Here is an 18,739-nt window from a genome sequence, read left to right on the forward strand (position 1 = left end):
GTCTTTCAGTAACTTGAGAGCAAAGCCTATGAGGAAAGGAAGTCTGTCAGAGCAACTAGACAATACCCTCTCTGCACCCAATGAGGGTTTGCTGAGCAACTAGTTAGAGGCTCTTTTAGGAACCTGCTTTCTGAGGGCATATCAATTTCCCAAGTGCTGGCTATCAAAGGAGGATGGAGATTCTTCTGCTTGGCTCTATACCAGCTTCCCCTCATCATGTGTCATTTTATGCAATGAATATTTCTGCACCTATTGACCAGTCCCTCCAAGATTTCATATACCTAGAATACCTCACTGCTCTGAGCAGGCTAGTGAAACAGTACCAGACACATGCAGTGTGGGGGAAGGAAACTTCCAGTTAGGGAAGTATGCCAGCCAGATATATCACAAGAAATTCATTTAAATGTTTTTGTGGTAAAGCACCAGAATCCAACAAATACATTGGTGATGACCTACAATTTTCACTGCCTAATCATCCTAAAAAAGAAAATATTGCTCACAGGGAAGGGGAAGAGAAATGAGAAGGGAAAACAGGACATGTGAACAGGTAGATACAGATCAGAAAAAATAACTTAAGGCTGACAGAGGCATCACATCTCCCTCACACAGCAGAAAATTGCTTTTCTTTTATTAAGAAAACCAACAGAACCTTAGTCAATTAGGTAGCTTGTTAATGTTAAGCCTTGAGGAAAAAGTTTCACATTCCCAAAGTCATCAACTTGGAGCTGATTTCTACAACCAATAGAGCAATTGTCAGTAGGAGCTCCCAAACTGGAGAACACCACAGTAAGAACCACACTGGGAACAGGTATAGTGGTGGCTGAACCACCCCAAAGGGACTTATGGTGGATCCAGTGAAGGAGTGTAAGAACGTAAATGTCCTGTATGTCAGCAGTACAGAGAAACTCAACCATGCTGTCCAAATCATGAGACGCAGGGCCTCTTCAGAAGATGGCAGCCAGAGAAGGGAGTCAAGATCCAACGCAGAGATTAGCATGAAATTAAAAACAAACCAACAAAAAAAAATCCCCACAAACTTGGACACTTCAAGTTATACCAGGTTACATGCCCAGGTTCCTGTCTCAGGGCTAAATTCCCTCTAAGCTGGGTGGCTTCTCCCGCAGACCCAGAGCTGCTGTGGCCGGGGAGAGGTGCCTGTTCCCCGACCCCGGGCTGCAGCGGTGAGAGGGGGCTTGGGGGAGTCCTCTTTCCCCATCACAGCCCTGGGGCAGCCTGCACCCTTAACCCCTCATCCCCAGCCCTATCTCAGAACCCACACCCCCAGCCCTGAGCCCCCTCCTCACTCCGAACCCCTCGGCCCCCACCTCTGCCACACATCACCTCCATATTGGTGCACATAAAATTAATTCCACACTTGGACGCAAAAAAAATAGAGGGAACATTATCTGAGGGCAGCACTTTTGGTACGGCTCCTACGTTTATCAAGTGATCTACAGTAGGGTTATCAACCTTTTTTCATTTGCGGATCCCTTTGTAAATTTCAAACAGAGGTGCATACCCCTTTGTAAATCTACTGTCTGTATATATAGTTGAATTCTCTTCAGTAAGTTTTTTTGCAGACCATAGGTTGAGAATCACTGATCTACAGCATCCTCAGACTCCAGCTTCTGCAGTCATCTCACTCACGCCTTGGCTACATAGGCTGATTTAACAGCTGTCTAAACTGAGGCCCTGGAACATTCAGAACACCGCCTTAGTGGCAACCTACAAATCACTTTCTAAAGCTGAGCTTCAGCCCTTTTTTGGTTTCTTTATGATGTACAAAGCAACCTTCAATTTTTGTACTTCATTTTTTTTCTGCCTGGTTTTACCTCATATCAGGAATGTCAAGTTTACTCTTCCCCTGATATTGCCAAAAGGCTCTCGGACGTTTCCGGGATACTTTTTGTAAGCTGTTAACACATTAATTGGGCAAATGTACTGAACCTATAATAAAGGCTTCCTTTACCAAAGATATTGAATCAGTTAAGTTAAAGATGTTAAAAGTGTTAATATAAGAATTCGATTCCCTCTCAATCGGCTTTCACTCTCTTCATGTTGCCATTTCACTAGATTTCCACTAGTCTTCCTGATCAGTCATAATGCAAATTGCTAATGAAAAAAACAAACTTTTGGAGATCACCTTTTTGGAGAAGCTTCTGCAAATGTCTATCTTTACGTTCACCCCTTCTACAAGACTATGATAAATTTGGCACAATGTATGCTTTGTGAGGTATCATCTGAAAACTCAATTTGCTGAGTTTTGTCCTGGTAAAACCTGATTGGCAACATGGAATGTAAAATTATAAAATTCTACTGTAGGATATGACCGAGACATATTCCAAGTCTGCAAAAACAGCCACACCCCACTCCTTCAGAAACAAAAAGCCAGACCTCAGTCAGGGGTCAACAAGATAAAATGGACTATCACTTGGTCAAGTGGTCATTCTTGGGCAGGAAAAGGTGTGAGCGAGAAATTTACATCTTGGCAAAGAAACTGCTGGAGGTTCCCATCTCCACAGAGTGTCTCCTGAACCTCAGCTGGAGATGATTTTCAAAGAAAAAGAACTATAAGAAAGGAGAACAGACACCTCAAAAATACTTGTCCGACTCTTTCTGCCCACAGCATCACTACCACCTGACGGACAAGGAAAGTAACAGTGAACTGGAGGAAGAGTCCTACTCATAATGAATTCAACTCATAAGACTGCTGAAAGGTGGTGAGAAACCTTTTGATTTATTTAGCTTGTTAAATTAGATATTAGCTGTGTTTTACCTTTTTATTTCTTTATAATCAATTCTGACTTTTATGCCCCATCGACTCGTAATCACTGGAAAAAAAAAAATCTATCTTTCTGTAGTTAAAAAACTTGTTTTATCTAAACCAGTGTGCATTTAGATTGACGTGTAGAGGAAGCTTCGTTTGTGATAACAGAATTTGAGTATATTGTTTTCTACTGAAGAAATGACAGACTTTATATAAGCTTGTATTCTCCAGGAGGGTGCTGGGCAGCACAAGATGCACATTTCTGTGGGAATGTCTGGGGCTGGGAATTTGCAAGTGTTGCTCTGCAGTGTAATTCAGGAGTGTCTGGCTATAGCGCTCATACTGTATAGCTGGGAGTAATTTACATGGTGGGGGCTATGCGACAGCAGACCAGAAGTGATTGCTCTTACAACAAAGCACTGTAAAAGGCATCCCAGGTTGGAGAATTGAGGGGACACAGATGTTTAGCAGTGGAGACTCTACCCTAGGTAATGTCCCAATAGATACCAAAAAACCCAGTTCAACCAGCAAGAACACTATCTCACCCCCTGCAGATCACAAGATTTTGAGTACATTCATCCGGCCAGCCACTTTCAGAACATAGCTTTCATCTCCTCTCCTCATCCCCCGTTTCTTAGTTACAGGGAGGGACACTTACACCCACCATCCTGGCTGGCACAAAAGGATGTTGGAAAAACACTTAAGTTTAAACAAGAGAAGATATAATTTTAAGAGTCTGAAAAACCCTAAATCCTCACTTCATATATACTGAAATATTTTCTGTATTTTCAGTCCTACTCTGTCTGAAAGCTCATGCTCCAAAGTATCAGTAGAGTGACAACTTCCTCTGAAATACCACTCTGGTTACTTACAGTTATAAAGATATCCCCACCTATTTCTCAAAGCTACTTCAAAAATTGAATATCACAAATACATACATATTTCTGTAACTATAAGAACCTTTTTTTGTTTTTTTTAACATAAGAATATAAAATTTAAGTTCCAAAAAATGGATCTAGAAACATAGTCAATCTGATTTTCAAAAGTGCAGAATACCCAGAGGCTCCCATTCAAGTTAATGAGAGCTACTGGGTGCTTAGCACCTTTCAATTTCAAGTTACTTAGGTCATAAATATGAGCCTAGAAACCTAATTTTAGATTTCTATGTAGAAAAGCTTGGCCCTGAAATTATCTTAGCAATTTTCTTTTAACAAAAATCTTTCATATCATATAGAGTCAGCCCAACATTTATCTCCTGTCTCACTCCCCAAAATCAGTTTCCTTAATTAATCAATTCCACATTTGAAAGTCAGGGAATAAAACATGAATGCAGAACTAAAACCCTTCACATGTATAAGCTTCTGAATCTAGCCCTACAATGATGAATACAAAAGATACCTCTTGTCCAGTAAGAAAGAGCAGAAGATCTCCTTCCTCCTCTTCACACATGTGAATCTGTATTACTGTTCGAATGGCCGCCTCAAGGTAATCCCTCTCTGGCTCTGGAGTATAGAAAATCTCCACAGGATGGGTACGACCAGGGATAGTTAGAAGAGGACAATTATCAAAATAAATCTGGAACTTGCCAGCATCTAGAGTAGCACTCATAACTATAACCTGTAAATTAGAGGGAAAACAGAATTACTCCAAAGTTAACATCAAGAACCTACAGAATGTTATACTTAATACATAGACAGTGAGAAACTAAACTTAAAATATATAATTAAAAGATCAAATTTAAGATTTCATTCAAAATTTCCTTGCTTTAGTGGTCTGCTCAACTCAAACATTTGTTTTAGAAGTTCTCTTTTGTTTAATATGTTGAAAGAAACGTTAGGAAAACAGTTTTATAACAAACTGCTTTTATATTCACATGGCTTCCACTAAAGAGAACAGAAGTTATATATGTATCAGAAGGTAAATATGACCCTTATTAGCAAATCTATTGGTAGGCATAGTGAAATCCATACTGAGAATTTTTTAACACTGCTGTGTTTCCTGACTATGTACTGGCTTCTACAAAGCATAATTGCTACAAACCTTCAAGTCAGATCTTTGCCTTACAACCTCTTTCAGAACTCCCATCAAAATATCAGTAGCCAATGTTCTTTCATGGGCCTCGTCAAGAATTATAACACCATAACGCTCCAGCAAAGGGTCATTCATAGCTTCACGAAGTAACATACCATCAGTCATATACCTGAAAAACAATATTTTCAATTTTCCAAATTAATATTGAAGTATCATCTGTGTAGAAACTTCCATAATTCCTTCTCACTGACTCACAGTTTCTATCTTACCCATCCCTTTTTTGTCCATACTTCAACAAAAAAAACTTCAAAAACAGACTTCAATGGGAAACTGCAGAACCAGAATTAATTTGCAAACTTGACACAATCAAATTAGGCCTGAATAAAGACTGGGAGTGGTTGGGTCACTACAAAAAGTAATTTTCCCTCTGATATTCACCCCTTCTTGTCAAGAATAGGCTACTTCCACCCTGTTTGAATTGGCCTCGTTAGCACAGACCCCCCACTTGGTAAGGTAACTCCCATCTTTTCATGTGCTGTAATATATAAACCTGCCTACTGTATTTTTCACACCATGCATCTGATGAAGTGGGCTGTAGCCCACAAAAGCTTATGCCCAAATAAATTTGTTAGTCTCTAAGGTGCCACAAAGACTCCTCGGTGGTTGTTTTTTTTTGCTGATACAGACTAACACGGCTACCCCTCTGAAACCCAATAAGAATGTTAACATAATGACCACAGTCTAAAAACAAAATTTATGCTTCATTCTGCCATCACAGGTTTTAGCATAGGCATATATTTAGACTTTAACATATTTAGATTTAAAAAAAAAGAAAAAAAAAAGTATTTTTCTCTTCCAACTCAACAAAGAAATCATATGGAGAAAATTATATGGAATCCAGAATTGTTAGCTTGAGCAGGTGTGTAAAGCACTGGATGAGGCCCACTTCATTACCACAACAACCCAGAGTATTTCCAGATATGAACAGTGTGATTCCAACGCGTATCAAAGCAAATGTCAAAAATTTTCACAAAAGAGACCTTCCCACCAAAGAATAGCCAATAGCCCACGTAGAATGTGGGAAACCAGGCAGAGGGGGACTTGAACCCCTGTACTGAGACACTGGTGCATTGAGGGCTCCGTTAATTACGGTAAGATTCAGCTTACTTGAATAATGAGAAACCAATCTATATATTTCAAAATGCACTTGTGACTATGACACCTTGAGAAAATATATGGAATCCAGAATTGTTAGCTTGAGCAGATGTGTAAAGCACTGGATGAGGCCCACTTATTATCTTTGTGTGAGTTACATGGCACATTCAGTTAGTTCATTACCAAAACAACCCAGAGTATTTCCAGATATGAACAGTGGATATTACAGCTTTTAATGAAGTTTGTAACAATGACTTAAACCTGCATATCCCACATCGTAAATGAGGGCACTAACCACCATGCTATCATCTCTCTATCTGGCTCAATGAATTTTTATACAAAATTGAACAGCTCCAACAGGAGAAAGAGAGAAAAAGGCTGGGTCTATAGCCTCATGATTAAGGCATACCCCTGGAACGTGGAAGACCTGGGTTCAAGTCCCCCTCTGCCTGGTTTCCCACATTCTACGTGGGCTAGTGGCTATTCTTTGGTGGGAAGGTCTCTTTTGCGAAAATTTTTGACATTTGCTTTGATACACGTTGGAATCACACTGTTCATATCTGGAAATACTCTGGGTTGTTTTGGTAATGAACTAACTGAATGTGCCATGTAACTCACACAAAGATAATAAGTGGGCCTCATCCAGCGCTTTACACATCTGCTCAAGCTAACAATTCTGGATTCCATATATTTTCTCAAGGTGTCATAGTCACAAGTGCATTTTGAAATATATAGATTGGTTTCTCATTATTCAAGTAAGCTGAATCTTACCGTAATTAACGGACAGAACTGCTCAGATGGTCAGCTTTTATTTCCTTATGACACCAGTCTACTTCCTTGACTGACCAACCGATCGCTGCACATGCCCATGGTGAGCCAGGAAGCATAACTGATGAGGGACTTGTAGAAGATGGGAGGTTAGCAAGCATATCCATGAACCCAGGGGGAGGGACTCCAAATCTGCACAGGAGGACTAGGTGAGGGAAAACCCAGTGTCTGTTTAAGTACACCAGCACTTTTGGGGCTCCACTACTGCAACCTCAGTGCACCACCGAGGCCATGCAGCAGTGTAGAAGGAGCCCTCAATGCACCAATGTCTCAGTACAGGCATCTCACTTTATCACCTTGCTCCCCTTTTTATGATCGCTCATTCCCCTCAACTCCGAAGTTGCAGCTCTACAAGATGTGCATACAGAAACCGAGGAGAGAGGAGTCAGTGGGCATGTAGAAGATGGTTTTATGGGCATTATGTCTTGTCTGGAAAACTAAGCAGGGACTGGGACTCTTCCTGTGACCCACAGTAGGAGAACAACCCAGAGTTTGTACTGGGAAGGCCTGGGCTGGGAGAGTAGCTCCAGACAGCATCTGTTCTAATGAACCTCACACAATTCATTCGTATACAATTAATCTCTAGGATACAATAGGATTTTTGAAAGACAAATTACTTTCACATTTCACTTCACCACCACCAGATCTGTAGGTCCCCCCGAGCTTAAACCCCACTTTTCCCCTACTCTTTGTGGGCACAGCCCTCTGTCCCCACAGATTTTCCCCATTCTCCTCTCTCACAACCTTGCTACCTCCAGACTCCCAACCAAAACCTTTGGCCCTGCTACCCAAAATAGGCAATTGTCCACTTTTTGCTGACTGTTACAATACTTACTTCAGAATTGTTTTTGCGCTACTGCAGTCTTCAAATCGAATAGAGTAACCTACTTCCTGGCCCAACATCACATCCATTTCATCAGCAACTCGTTGTGCCACACTCATTGCAGCTACTCTCCTAGGCTGGGTACAAGCTACACCTCTCTTAGGTCCAGGTAAAGATCGCATGTAGTCAACACACCACTGAGGGATCTGTCAAGAACAAATTTGCAATTTAATTACACTGTAAATGCCCAGTCAGATACAACACAATTTATTCTGTAGTTGTTGCAGCAGGTGATATCTAAAGATAAAAGTCCAGTTTTACAGCTTATAACTTCAATTAAAAACTGACAGCAAGATTTTTTCTTGCTTTTGGAGAAAGCAAGGAGTCAGCTGGCTTATCGCTATTTTTTGAAAAAAAGCAAATTATGAGAAGAATAAGTGGAATTTATATTTCCTGAATCAATTTACCAGTAACTTGGATCAAAAATAGATGTGAGGCTGTCAAACGAATGAGAAGTACACTTAATTCAAAATGATGAATTATTTCACAATTAAGTAGTAAATAGTTTTCACAAAACCTGCCATTTTTCAAATTAGTGAGAAAATGTATTGGTTGGCAGGACATTTAAGCAACTGTCAGATGACCTCAGTTTAGTACAAGTGTTGACGCTCCACTGGCATCTAAGAAAAGTGAACTCATATGAAGTTTCATGAAGCCTTAATATATACATATTAGGGTGTGTCTATACTGCAGTTAGCTGAGTATGAGCATTTGGATTAGTCTACCTTGGCCAGAGAATTACAGCTTCAAGAGTAAAGCTCTACTTGTGTTACTGTGCCCTTGCTATTTCTGCCCAAACTCACTCAGATGTCTCTGGGGCCATATCCCATGATTCTGTGTGCTGAAATACTAAGATTCTTCTTCAGTCTATTATGAGAAAACTTGTCAGACCTTGTGGGGTAACTTTAGAAAAGGACTGGAGGACTGAGTCTTGCCTATGTCCTCACTGAAAAGAGGGTGGGTTCAGCAAGAGATAAAGCACAGCTCAGGCCTTAAAACAAAACCCGAGCCTGCAAGTAAGTATGAATTCAAAATACAGATAAGCACCTGCTTGAGTGCTGTGTATGTGAATGGGGTGGTTTGGGCAAACACACATATAGAAGCATGGGCTGAGGCCACATGGTAGACATACCCTTGAAAACTGCTATAAAATTGTTTCAATATGTTATAAAGCACACTTTACAATTATTTATTACCGATGAAGTTCCCTGAAAAACAACAAAAAAAAACCCCAAGCATTAAAAATTTGGCTGAACCAGAAAATACCTCAAAATATCATAGTGAGAAGTTAAAAAAAAAAAAAAAAAGTCTGGAATCTCCATCTGGTTAGAGTTCCTAAAGAAACAGGAAGAGAATCTAACTTTTACCAAATAGATATAAATTTCTGGTACTACCAGTGGAACCAGAATGTGTTCATTTTGTTTGCCTAATAAGCAATTTACTGATCCGATGACAGGAGATTTAGCCCCCCCGACCCCATTTACAGTCTAAACTTCATTCTTAATACAGAAAGAAAAATCTGCACCTCTGGCAATCTGGCATGCAGAAAATAGTGAATGAAATATACTTGGATTACACTCTTAATTTGATGAGAGGTTCAGTAAATCACATTCTCTGAAGACATCTCCAAGGATAACCAGTCATGGGTCCAGAGGTCAAGCAGAACTCCCATAACATTAATGTCCATGTAACCAGGCCCCTAGTAATTTCCTTTCAGAATACTCCTAGATTAAGAGCTAAAACAAAGTGCAAAAAGAGAAAGATACAAACAAAACTACAGAATCCCATTAAACACAGAGGATGAATGATTTAATCCATGTAAGTTTCTCTTAATACAAGAAAGTATTTTTTCTTCAAAAACGTTATTCTACAGATTGCTAGTGGAAGAAACTGAAAAGGGCCAAGATCACAAATGCAATAGAAAAATCCACGAACTGCAACAGGAGGCAAACACAAAGACATACTGAAAAAGCAACATGTTTTTAGGATTAAGGTACCCTTCTTACAAATATGAAAAATACAAGAGGTCTAGTGTACCTACGAAAAATTACCAAAAGAGGAATAACAGACATCTGAACAGACAAGAACCCTAAGGAGCAGAAAAGCTTGGACAAGACAGGCAAAAGAATAGGTTCTGTAACATAGGAAACCAAGTGCAGATTATCTGAGTAGAAACATGCACACAAGTGTTTCACACATGTGAAGAGGAGAAATGAGGCCACTTTACAAGACACCAGTAAAAATGCAAGTCTGAGGCTAGTTGCTGAAGAATCACCCCTACAAACAGAATAAGTCTCGACATGACCTTAAAACAGCAGGCTTGCCAGACTACAACAGTGAAAAATATAATTAGACAGCCATTTAGAAATGGTTTTCCTGGTAACAGAATCTACTATAATGGTATTAAATTAAAAAAGTTGGGTGGACTTTAAGGGCTTTAATCTGATTCACATAAAAACCAAAAGATCTCTTTACATCAAGTTTACAAAAAAAGACCTCCAGCACAAAGAAAGATGACTCTTTCATAATAAAGTGGAATTCAGTCATCATCCCTGGCAGGAATTTAGAATAAATCTATAGCATCACACGGTCCTTATAAAACTTAGCATCATGTGGATCGGTAAGAATCTGAAGTCACTACAGGAGCCAAAATTACTGCCACCAGGAAAATGGACTTTCCTTGTGAGAAAGCTATTTCACAGATATCAAATGGATCAGGAAGAGCTTTCATTAGCTTTGCAAGTCCCTTGACACAGAGGGGCTTTCTAATGGAGGGTAAAGATTTTCAAACACAAAAACCACCACATGAATCTGGTAACAAGGGGCTGCTGAGATAATAGTCTATGTTGGATACATTTGTGACAGGCCAAAATAATAACTAAATGAACATTCAGTAGAGTTCTTAAACAGATTAAGTCAAATGAATAATGTAATCAAGCCAAGAGTTCCTTTTTGTTGTTCTTGTAATTTTTCTTGGCACAGGGTAGGGAAAAGAACACTGGTACTGTTTAAAGTATTTAAATTGGTTTTTTAGTAGTAAAAGAATCTTTCACTGCTTAAAAGTTTACAGGGTGAAATCCTGGCCTCATGGAATTCAGTGGTAAAACTACAACTGATGTCAATGGAACCAGGTTTTCACCTGTAATTCTTTTCTTGTGGATTGTTGACACAGGCGCTCGGAAACCCCACACATTCGGCCTCAATTCTCATAAACCATGCGCAGGGCGGTGGCATCGCTGAGTTTATGTTGAGTAGTGCTCTGTTCTGTGTGGCGAGACTCCTAATTGGAGCAGCTACTATCTCTATGGTTCAGTCTACACTAGGAAAATTTAAGAGCATTATGGAAGTGCCAACTACAGTTCCATGGTTAACGTGGACTTGAGTTTTACACTTTCAGCAAAGATTCAATCACTTATCGACAGCGGTGTCAATAAGCATAACTTGTTTAATAAACTTTAACAGAGCAAGGGAAGAGAGTTCTCAATCTTAACATGCACCTTCTATTGTGACTATACCGACAACAGTACCTCTGTGTGCTTTAATTGTAGCTGCTGCCAGTGCAGCCTTAAGGGAGTTCTCTCCCCAAACCCATGGAATGCCTGAGCCAGATAAGGAGAAGAAAGAAGAGAACTTGAGATGACATTTTCAATGAGATCCTGCAAGCCAGTGATGTACCAAGACCGCGAGCAAACGGCCTGGAAGGTGAACATTGCAGACAGATTGGAGAAGGAAAGAGTGGAGAGGAGAACAATCCACAAATCCCAGCAGGAAAAGGAGTTCCAGCACACAATGGAGCTTCTCCAGCAGCAAACACAGATGTTACAGACTCTTGTGGATCTACAGGTTCAAAGATCCTGGGCTCGCCTCTCATTGCAGTCCATGGAGAACTCCATTACATCTCCCCCTCAACGTTCCACATGGTGTCAAGAGCCACATCCCTAGCCCTACCACTCCTCTCTGGGGGACATTAAGGACAATCATGCTTCAAATACACCTCTGAATGCCATAGTTGCTGTTTGTGCAGGTAAAATGGACATACATGTTCTTTCCCTTTGTTAAGTTCTGTTCCATCAAATTAAATTAAATGTATTTGCTTTTAAATTGCACAGATTTTTCTTTGCACTAGCTTTGTTACTGAATAAAATTCTGTTGTTTGGAAAAGAATTAACCTTTATTAGTTCACAACATATGCTGCAGTGCCTAGCAGTTCTGAAAGTACCCACCTGTCACTGTACATACAGTGACACAACTCATAGGATCAGTGAAAAACAATAATCAAACGTACACCAAGCACTGTAAAATTAATAGGTGCACTGACAATGTTGTATTCATAGGTGTACACCAAGCACCAAAACAGCAAGGCGAGGTAAGGCATAGTTCACCACAATGCATTACTGTGGCTCACTGTTAAAGTGCTCTTTTCAAAGCCTCTGAGCTGCACAGCTCGACATTAAGCTCTTCTAATAATCCTTGTGTCTGGCTGTTCAAATTCAGCAGACAGGCACTCCACCTCCACCATGGCAGCAACTTTTCCCCCTTTGTTTAACAGATACTATCCAAGGAAGAGCAGGCAGCTATAAGCACTGAGATGACGTTTCACTGAGATACAATCTTGTGAGTAAACACCACCACCATCCCCTCAATCTACCAAAAGCACATTCAACTGTAATTCTGTACCTGCTGAGCTGGTAGCTGACTCTTTCCTTGATGCAGTTGCAACGGCTGGTGTCTAGCTTCATGAGCCGGGGAGCAAGGGGTAGGCTAGGTCCCCCAGGATCACTACTGGGATTTCAACATTTCCAGTCATAATCCGCTAGTCAGGAAAGAAAGTCCCTGCCTGTAGCTTTCTGAACAGTCCTCTGTTTTTAAAGATGCGAGCATCATGCTGCACCTTGCCTGACCAGCCAACACTGATGTCGGTGAAATGGGTCCAGCGATCCATCTATGCTTGCATAACCACAGCCCTTTCTAATGGTGTACTCTGTGGCAAGGTGGTCTCGTACCAAAGTACAGATGTGCGCACTGTCTGTTACTCCACTGCAGTTCAGGAATCCCATTGCTGCAAATCCATTCACTGTGTCGTGCACACAGTCCAGCATAGCAGGAGACAATTAACAGCCGTACACGCTTGCATGACAACAACCCCTGCAGCGGATTTTCCAACTCCAAAATGATTTCCCACTGACCAATAATGACTCAGCATTGCAAGTTTCTACAGTGCAACTGCCACTCTCTTATCCACTGTCAGTGCAGCTCTCACTTTGTTGTCCTGGCACTGCAAGACTAGGGTGAGCTCAGCACACATATCCAGGAATTTGGTCTTGAGCAGTGGTTGTAAGACTTTTGGATGTGCATCATCCCAAACCTGCATTACCATGTAATCCCATAAGTCAGTGTTCATTTCTCGAGCCCAGAAGAAGCACACCATCTGCAGCTGCTCTGTGAACACCACTGCCAACCTTGAATTGGTTCTTGCTATGTACAAAACCAATCTGTCCTCCAAGAAATCATCACATTCCCTGTTGATTCAGTTCTTCTGTGGCCCAGCAAATATCGCAAGATTATCTGTTCTGCGTTTGCAATGCTTATGACAACAGAGCAGAGCTGTACAAGCTTCATGCTTCCAGACGGTAGAGAGCAAGGACGGCTAAGCAGGTTCATGGGATTTTTTAAAAAGGCACAAATATTATGGGATACATACAACATTATGGGTTGGAAACAATTTCACGCTGGAAGCTGGCCCCTTGCATCCATTCATGCCTGTGTGTCTAATTTCCACCCCATTATGCATGTCAAAACTTACACTGGAGAGTGACTGGTTGCATAGTGGGATACCTACCTATGGTGCTCTGCACTGTCCATCTACGTAAGCACTTCTGGTGACTACACACAGCGCCGATGCAAGAAGACAAGCATGCACGTGCACAAGCAATACACTACCCGTGGCAGTTTTATACCAATTTAACCTGTGTTGAAGTTTGTAGTTTAGACATGGCCTAAGACTTAATTAAGTCCCCCAGTCAGTTCTGAAAATTTTACCCCACGTGACCTACTTTGTAACCAAGAATACTGGAGGTTTAAGCCATTCGTATGAAGGATACAAGCCACCTTATACCACTGCAGACGAATTCTCAGAGGATGCAGTTAGTATCCAGGACGGACTTTCATATATTCAAGTGACTGATTTCTTTAATGGTCTTTAAGAACAAGTCTCTCTGCCAAAGGACTTGTACATTCAGAGTTGCCTTAGATAACCTATTGCACAAAGTGCTGACTTCAGCTGAAGTACTTAAAATAATAATTATTATGTAATACCACTGAGGTATGTTACCATGCCTTCTTCCACTGACAAACAATTGGTTCCAGAAACCTGCAGTGAGAGGGGCATCTTGTACCTATGTCCTCATCATTTTTCAGACTTATACCACATTGTTCAATGCACCAGTAGCTTTAGAAAGCTATGTATTCAGTACAAATCTAACCCTGGGAGATTTCCACCTAGAATACAGAAGGGCATCCCACTGTCCTCTGAAGGAGTCAGCAACCTACAGAAGTAGTATAACAACAAGTACCACCACTAGTTAAAGAGAAAATATATAATGTCGTTCTCTTTGGACCTGAGTATGGAACATTTGAGCTTCAGTTTCTTTGATGAGCATAGCCCAGTGACAGCAGTCAGGAAATGAGTTCTAATTCTGGCCCTAACACAGACTAGCTGTGAAGACATGAGTAAAAGACCTAATCTCTGTAGCACTGTTTCACTACCATTAAAGTGTGAATTTCTCTCCTTCATAAGCGTTGATGTTAAACGTATCTTTTAGCATACAACAAGATATTCAAGTACTATTGAGACATCAGATTTTTGTATGTCAATTTTCTGATTAAAATCAACTCAAGATCACTCAGTGCCATAGAAAAAGCAGTACACATTTTTCAGAAATGCTTTTCCTTTAGTTTTCACCCACTAGCTGGACTAGCATCTTAAAATTAAAATTATAATGTGTAAAATAGAGATCAATGTTTTAGGCATTAAGCAACTGAAAAGTTCATTAAACAAAGTATTGCTCAAGAGGGTAAGACTTGAGATGTGTCACTAAGACACTGAAATAAAATTAATACTAAACAATTTATCACAGAAATCCAAAAAAAGAAAAAAGGATATAAACATTCCATCCTGTAACAAAATCTTAAACTTTAAGCAGGAAGCATCAAGTGAATAAGAACTCACCTGTGTTGTTTTACCAGACCCAGTCTCTCCAACCAGCACAAAAGACTGGTTCCTAATCAGGATATCCGTAAATCTTTCCTTATACTCCCAGACAGGAAGCTGAAGCCGTTTCTTTAGGATTTCATAGTATCGAGGTGTATGTGGTAGGTTTGTGAATGGATTAATACCCTGTGGAAGTATTGCTGGTTTTAAAGGTGGTATTCCACCACCAACAAGAAGCATAGAATTAGATGAAGGACGGAAATCTTTTTCCTTGTCTCTCTCTCTGTCACGATCTCTCTCTCTGTCACGATCCCTGTCACGGTCTTTAGAACGATCTTCACGATCTCGGTCACGATCTCGATCCTTCCTAAAAGGATTTTCAGAACACAGCAAAAATACAGAAGTTGAAGTAAATACTTAAAGACAGAATATCTCCTATGAATGTAGGAAGTGTCAAGAAAACTAGATGAAAAGAACCTAAACCTCTTCATTTTTCTTACACTGAGTAGTTTTAAAAGTAAGAAATAAGAGCTAATCTAAAACAAAAGAACCAAAGAAAATATTAAACTAATGATTCACTGTGAAATATATTATGCAGCTCATGCAAACTGAATGCACAATAAATATTTTAAACAGTTTTGCAAGCAGCTTCACTTAAGTGTACTGCAGAAAAGGAAAAATATCACTGTTTACTTGCTTGTGTCATTACAAAGACCGAATTTCATATCTGATGCATATGCCATATTAGTTACGCAAAAACTACAAAAACACTTACTGCTCATGGGTGCTGGAGATAATACACACATACGGATACATACACCTACACACACACAAAACAAACTTTATAAATAGACATAATTAAGCTTCCTAGTAATAATGGTAGAGAAACCAGGGTAAAAGCATTTGTTTTCTAAAGACAGAGAAACTGGGGTACAAAATGCACTATGGCATATCAAATTTGGAGCCTAAACTGTATGATAAATTCCCTTTAATTTTAACTGGTAGTTCCCTCTTAATTTAATCTCAATCAGGCTGGAGGGAATATTCAGATCAAATATATGGAGTAAGCGCAATCTGCCTTTTAGTTTTACAAGTCGCCTTCAAGTGGGTATCAAATTTAATTTGGCCTCAGGTTTAGATTTCACAAGAACAAGGACCATAGACCAATAAAAATGTTTCTCCTAACTCCCCTACCCAAATCACCAGAAACAGTTTTTTTGTAGAAGAAACATGGTCAATTTAAAATATAGTCCTTCGGGGGGGGGGGGGGGGGAGTATAAAAAGTAGTTTCATATACTATACCTGGCCTTGAATCATACTGGTAATTTTTGTGATTTTACAATCCAATTTCCTTCTAATTTTTTTCCTCACCTCGTTACCCCATGAGAAACCCACACAAACAAAAGGGGAAATGGACTATACAGTGGAAATAGAGAAACTGACTATCCACAAAGATCTGTCAAACAAAAAAAATTGGAAAAGTTTTCGTCATCTTTCAGTGACAACCACCACTTAGGATTACTGTAACAGGTGAAAATTTTCAGCCGGAAGTGTGATTTAATTTGACAGTATACCTTTAAACTAAAAAACTTCCTGGGATGTTTGCAACCAAACCTTTTGCAGGATTGTGCTAGTGGCACCCAAATGTTGAAATACATGAGAAACTAACTAAACACAAGTAAAACAAAGGCCCAAAACTTTTTTTTTTGTGGGGAGGGAAGGGGGATGTATGCTCATGCTTAACTCTGCACTGAGAATCATCACACTGAAGTCAATGGGACTACTCACAGTGAATAAAGTTAAACACGCATTATAGTATCTGAAGGACTGGGATCCAAGCATGTTTCCACTGCCCAAGATGAGAACAAAAATAAGCTGGGAAAAACAAGATTGTTGAAAAAGAATACTGAACTACCAAGAGGGCATTTGTAACATAAGTTAAGAAATTTAGTGATTTTCCACATTGTACCCCTTCCCTTTAAAAATCTTTGCTATTTTCAACAGCAACCACCAGTTTTGTGAGCTGATCTTTTTAAATACCTAATGTCTGGTTTTCAGGCCTGGACTACAGTACAAGGTTATCTTGTCACAGCTATGGTGGTTAGGAGTGGGGAGAGGGAAATCACATCCCCGAGCCAACATAGCTATGCCGACAAAACCCTCGGTGTATATGCAACTATGCCAACAAAAGAGTGCTTCTGCTGGTTTAGCTAACATCTGTTTGGTGAGGTGTTACTATGCCAGCAAGATAATTCTGTCTGCCTGCATACACTGCATCTACACTAGGTGACTATGCTGGCATAGCTATGCTGACATACGTCCTGTAGCGCAGACATTGTCACGGGACCCCCTTCTGATTCCAGACTCTTCCTCCAATCAAATATCTATATTTTGCCAGGTGTAGTTTGCTTTTTTCCAAATTGAGAAAATGCATAAAAAAGTCAGTCTGTCTGTCTGTTTGTATAGGTTCTGATCTCACTACTAATAGAAACGTGTTCAGAGTTCAGTATGTGCAAATCTCATTAAACATGCTATTCTAGACAGATCATTAACTGTTTTTAAAAGTCCAAACTACTTCTGCAGCATCCCAATAGACTTCTCCCCTACAATTGAATACATTGCTGTAAAGCCTGAAAACAAATCTCTTTCCAATTGTAAGTAACTAAGGATACTTTTCCTGGCTAGTGTGGGGGCATAAGAAGATATCACTTTCAGCAAAATGTAAGCTTTCATTTAAAAATTAAGTTTTAAGCTCTTGCTGTATTTGTTATTGGTGTTACATTAGTGCACAGGGGCTACGGAGGAAAGATGATCAGCCTAGGCCATGTCGGAGTGTTGAGGACACGAGTTTAGAAATAGTGATCCCCGCTCAGCGCTGCGCTGGGACCCAGGTTCACGGGGCTATCTCACCGCGAGATGAGGGGCTGCGGCGGTAACTCAGAGTGACCCGAGGAGCCAGGTGACGGGAGAACGAATGGGGTCACCGTTCACACGGATACACGAACCCTTCTGCTGGAAATCGGAGCCCACCCCGCCCTGGATTTGGGATTTCTGCAAGGAAAGGCGCACGGGCCGACTCCCTGCCGCTCCCACCCAGCTCGCCCGGCGCCCCGCACCGGGGCTTCCGGCTCTTGGAGGGGACGGACGGAGCCTTCTCTAGACTCAAGGGATCACCGGGCTCTTGGGCCGCCCCACCCCCCAAACGGGACGAGGAGACGTGCCTGCCCCAGGGATTCGCCATGCAGCTTGTGTGCCGCGCCCAAGCGGGTCCTAGCCCCACCGATCCCCTCCCCCCGGCCAGACACGACAGCCGGGACCGAGATTGGCGCCGAGAGTACAAAGCGGACTAGGTGGGAGCCGCTCCGAGAGCGAGAGAGACCGGCCCCCGCCCGCAGGCCGCGCGGCCAGGCCCCGGCGTCCCTCACCCATCAGCCATGGCGCGCTTCTTGCTGGAGGTGTAGTCGTCCCCCAGGTCTAGGCGATGGCGTTTGGACATCGTGCCAGCGGCAGCGGGGGGCTTCGGGAGGGACTGGGACGGCGGCTCCGCGCTCTCCGCTCCTCGGGCAGCAGCAGCGCGAGGCCAGGAACAGCAACTAAAATGGCGGCCGGAAGGAAGCCCCGCTCCGCGCGAGACACTGAACGAGCGGTTTCGAAGAGGGGGAAGCGGTGCAAGCAGTCCGGGTCCGGCTGGGAACCTTTCCCCCGCGCGTCCGGGTCCGGCCTGCGGATCGCTCTGCGGGAACCCCATTGCCACCAGCGGAGCGGAGGGGGGGGTCACAGCGTGCGGCGGTGCGAGCGGGGAAAGGGGTGAGGCCAGAGCGCTCACAGGCAGAAAAAGCCAGTGCTGGGCAAGCCCGCCTGCCAG

At 41.6% G+C, this 18,739-nt stretch overlaps 1 protein-coding gene across 1 annotated transcript in view; it reads right to left on the reverse strand.

The window, feature by feature from the left end:
• DHX15 (DEAH-box helicase 15) overlaps positions 1–18,480 on the reverse strand; it is a 58,580-nt gene extending 40,100 nt beyond the window's left edge. Inside the window, exons 1-5 of the mRNA XM_030563021.1 lie at positions 18,300–18,480; positions 14,893–15,241; positions 7,617–7,810; positions 4,808–4,967; positions 4,166–4,384 (exon numbers count right to left, since the gene is read on the reverse strand). Coding sequence (XP_030418881.1) covers positions 4,166–4,384; positions 4,808–4,967; positions 7,617–7,810; positions 14,893–15,241; positions 18,300–18,370 — 993 coding nt within the window. The 5' untranslated portion in view covers positions 18,371–18,480. The remainder of the gene's footprint in view (positions 1–4,165; positions 4,385–4,807; positions 4,968–7,616; positions 7,811–14,892; positions 15,242–18,299) is intronic.
• Between the last annotated feature and the right edge of the window lie 259 nt (positions 18,481–18,739).

Source organism: Gopherus evgoodei, chromosome 5 (genome assembly GCF_007399415.2).
Source record: "Gopherus evgoodei ecotype Sinaloan lineage chromosome 5, rGopEvg1_v1.p, whole genome shotgun sequence".
Taxonomy (NCBI): Eukaryota; Metazoa; Chordata; order Testudines; family Testudinidae; genus Gopherus; species Gopherus evgoodei.